We start from the raw sequence: 3,951 nt of genomic DNA on the forward strand, positions 1-3,951 counted from the left end.
ACGGGGCTACAGGCGTGTGATGCCACAGAGCAGGGCAAGGCTACAGGCGTGTGATGTCACAGAGCAGGACAGGGCTACAGGTGTCTGATGTCAGAGAGCAGGGCAGGGCTACAGGTGTGTGATGTCAGAGAGCAGGGCGGGGCTTACAGGTGTGTGATGTCAGAGAGCAGGGTGGGGCTACAGGTTTGTGATGTCAGAGAGCAGGGCGGGGCTTACCTGCAGGTGGAAGGCGGCCCCCGGCTTGGACACCTGGCTCAGGAAGTGTTCATGGAAACAAGAGCGCAGTGTGTCCTGGGCGTACGTCTCATAGGGGTCAAAGGCCAACTCCTACCAGCCAATCAGAGATCAGCTGATATCAGAGATAACTAACAGCTGATATCAGCGATAACTAACAGCCGATATCAGACATAACTAACAGCTGATTCCAGAGATAACAGCTGATTCCAGAGATAACTAACAGCCGATATCAGACATAACTAACAGCTGATACCAGAGATAACAGCTGATTCCAGAGATAACTAACAGCTGATATCAGAGATAACTAACATTTAATATCAGAGATAACTAACAGCTGACATCAGAGATAACAGCTGATATCAGCGATAACTAACAGCTGATACCAGAGATAACTAACAGCTGATATCAGAGATAACTAACAGCTGATACCAGAGATAACTAACAGCTGATATCAGAGATAACTAACAGCTGACATCAGAGATAACAGCTGATATCAGCGATAACTAACAGCTGATATCAGCGATAACTAACAGCTGATATCAGAGATAACAGCTGATATCAGAGATAACAGCTGATATCAGCGATAACTAACAGCTGATATCAGCGATAACTAACAGCTGATATCAGCGATAACTAACAGCTGATGTTAGAGATAACAGCCGATATCAGAGATAACTAACAGCTAATATCAGAGATAACTAACAGCTGATACCAGAGATAACTAATAGCTGATATCAGAGATAACAGCTAATATAAGAGATAACTAACAGCTAATATCAGAGATAACTAACATTTAATATCAGAGATAACTAACAGCTGATATCAGAGATAACAGCTGATATCAGAGATAACGATGTTTCCTTTAAATTGACGTCATGGCCTTAAATCAGTGGGGTTCTACTTCATAGAGAGACATAGACAGACAGGTAACGAGACAGACAGGTTGAGAGACAGACAGGTACCTCTGCCAGGTCCTCGAAGCAGCTCCCCACCAGAGGATGAGGACTCCCTTCGTCCGTCATCTCCACCGTGTCCTCGATCAGACCCAACAGCTTCACCGTCACTTCATGGATGTCTAGGATCCTGCTGAAGATGGCGTCCACGTCCTTAGAGACAGACAGGTTACAGAAAGACAGGTCACAGACAGACAGGTTACATGTCCACTCCTCATGGATGCCTAGGATCCTGCTGAAGATGGCATCCATGTCCTGAGAGAGAGAGACAGGTTACAGACAGACAGGTTACTTCCTGTCACCCAAAGAGAAAGACAGAGTGACAGACAGACAGGCTGACAGACAGCTCCCCACTCTGACACCCAAAGAGACAGACAGGCTACAGACAGACAGTACGTACGTGCTGGGAGAAGAGCCGGTGGCTGCAGCTGAATGGTTCCCTGAACACCTTGATCAGCAGGTTGAGGGTCCTCAGGTATTGGCGGCCGTCGGACATGAAGCTCCGCACCAGCTCGTAGTAACTCTGCTCCTCATTGGCTGATGGCTCCTCGTCCATCAGAGGGAAGCCGCTGATGTCATCCTCGTCCTGGTGAAACATGTCCATCAGCACCTGGGACACAGACAGGTGAGAGAGAAACAGGAGAGAAAGAGACAGACGGACAGACAGAGTTGTCTAGACCTGCTCCATCTGTAAATTATAGAGCGGTCTAGAGTGTGTGTGTGTGTGTGTGTGTGTGTGTGTGTCTGTGCGTGAGTATGAGCGTGTGTGCGTACCTTGTCTGCACACATGGCCACGGTGATGTCCTGCTGTGAGATCTCGTAATGTCGAATGTTCCTGACGTAGTTTCCTGCCAGTTTCAGGATGTCAGCGGAGATGTACTCCAACACCGCCACCATGTACACGGACACCTGGTGGTCCACCTTATAGCCCAGCACCTCCTGCAACACAGAGCACAAAGCATCATGGGAAACACAGGACCACAAAGTACCATGGGAAACACAGTGAGATCAGAATGACACCTGACAACACTGAAACACAGAGCATGGTTGGAGATCTCATCCCGGATGGTGGCGCTGCTCCGGAAGGTTGGAGATCTTATACCGGATAGTGCGATTCCATCCTCTGGCCCTGGTCTAACCTAATCCTGGACCTGGATCAAGTCTATCACCAAATGTTAAAAACATCTCCAGACTCTCTGACTCAGTTAGCCGAGCTTTTACTGCTGTCCATGATGAAGATAGGAGTGATAAAGATGATAGTGATGAAGATGGAGATAAGAGTGATGAAGATAATGGGGAGGGTGAAGATTAAGATAACAGTGATGAAGATGAAGAAGATAATAGTGATGAAGATGATGAAGATACCTTGAGCAGCGGGTGGATCTTGTCGACGGGCAGGGCCAGAGGGTTCCTCCTCTTCCTCTTCTCGATGGCGGCCTGAGCGTCAGCGATCGCCCACTTATCGATCGGGTGAGGAAAACTCTTCTGCACGCGCTCCTGAAAGACAGTGGAGGAGGGCTCAAACATCTGGATCCTGGTCCAATTACCTGGACCCAGACAGCCATACCCAGACATCTGGACCAAAATACCTGGACACCGACATCTGGACCCAGACATCTGAACCCAAATACCTGGACCCAGACATCCGGACCTAGACATCTGGACCCAGAAATCTGAACCTAAACATCTGGACCCAAAAACTCTGGACCCAGACATCTGGACCCAGACAGTCTGTTGAACGGAGGAAGCAGCAGAAATGTTTCTGTTGTTTACACTTAGGGAAACACCTGTCCTTTGCTCTGATTGGACAGATGCTTTGGTTACCCTGAACTCTTGGCTGTGGTGAGCTCTGATTGGACAGATGTCTTGGTTAACCCTGAACTCTGAAAGGAAGTTTTTCCTCGCCACTGTCGCACTGTTGCTTGCGTTGTAGGAACTACTAGAACTGTTGGGACCTACTCTATCTGTAAAGTGTCTCGAGATAACTCTTGTTATGATTTGAGACTATAAATAAAATTGAATTGAATTGAACTCGTGGCTGTGATGAGCTGTGATTGGATAGATGTTTTGGTTAACCTTGAACTCTTGGCTGTGGTGAGCCCTGATTGGACAGATGTCTCTGACTCTACTACCAAGATGACGCAGGTTTGACTCTTTCTGACGGACGCTGGGTGCCTACAGGCAGCTTCACCAGCAGCTCGACCAATCCAGGCCTGACTGTAAATTCTAATTAAAAGAACTTGATTTAACACAAAAGACCTTATTGGTTTACTAATACTGTATCTGAAGTCTCTTTATATAGACCTTAGTGGTCCCCTAATACTGTATCTGAAGTCTCTTTATATAGACCTTAGTGGTCCCTAATACTGTATCTGAAGTCTCTTTATATAGACCTTAGTGGTCCCCTAATACTGTATCTGAAGTCTCACGGCTTGTCCTAACTTTTGTCGGCCATTTTCCTTCACGAGTTCCTTATAAATTAAATCCAGAAAGTCTCTCGTCTCCTCGTCCGTCCACGTCCATCTGTCTTTGTTGCCCCCCCCATGTGTGAGAAAGAGGAAATACTGGGGGGCATTCACTACAACTTCTTCTTCTGCTTTTTGTGGCGGGTTGCACCCATAAAATGACCCAAAAATTAATCAACTCATTATTTATTCAGTAGATCAGGTTTCCATCAGCGTTTACCACAGAAGAAGAATATCATCAAGATATTCATCAAATTTTACTGTTTCCATAAAGCGTTTTTCATCAATATCACTTA

The 3,951-nt window shown here is 46.6% G+C and overlaps 1 protein-coding gene across 1 annotated transcript in view; it reads right to left on the reverse strand.

The window, feature by feature from the left end:
• The window catches only part of LOC117939769 (son of sevenless homolog 1-like), a 24,941-nt gene that overhangs the window by 16,712 nt on the left and 4,278 nt on the right, over positions 1-3,951 (reverse strand). Inside the window, exons 3-7 of the mRNA XM_034865219.1 lie at positions 2,556-2,687; positions 1,965-2,129; positions 1,591-1,800; positions 1,200-1,343; positions 217-327 (exon numbers count right to left, since the gene is read on the reverse strand). Coding sequence (XP_034721110.1) covers positions 217-327; positions 1,200-1,343; positions 1,591-1,800; positions 1,965-2,129; positions 2,556-2,687 — 762 coding nt within the window. The remainder of the gene's footprint in view (positions 1-216; positions 328-1,199; positions 1,344-1,590; positions 1,801-1,964; positions 2,130-2,555; positions 2,688-3,951) is intronic.

This window comes from Etheostoma cragini, unplaced genomic scaffold, assembly GCF_013103735.1.
Source record: "Etheostoma cragini isolate CJK2018 unplaced genomic scaffold, CSU_Ecrag_1.0 ScbMSFa_1075, whole genome shotgun sequence".
Taxonomy (NCBI): domain Eukaryota; kingdom Metazoa; phylum Chordata; class Actinopteri; order Perciformes; family Percidae; genus Etheostoma; species Etheostoma cragini.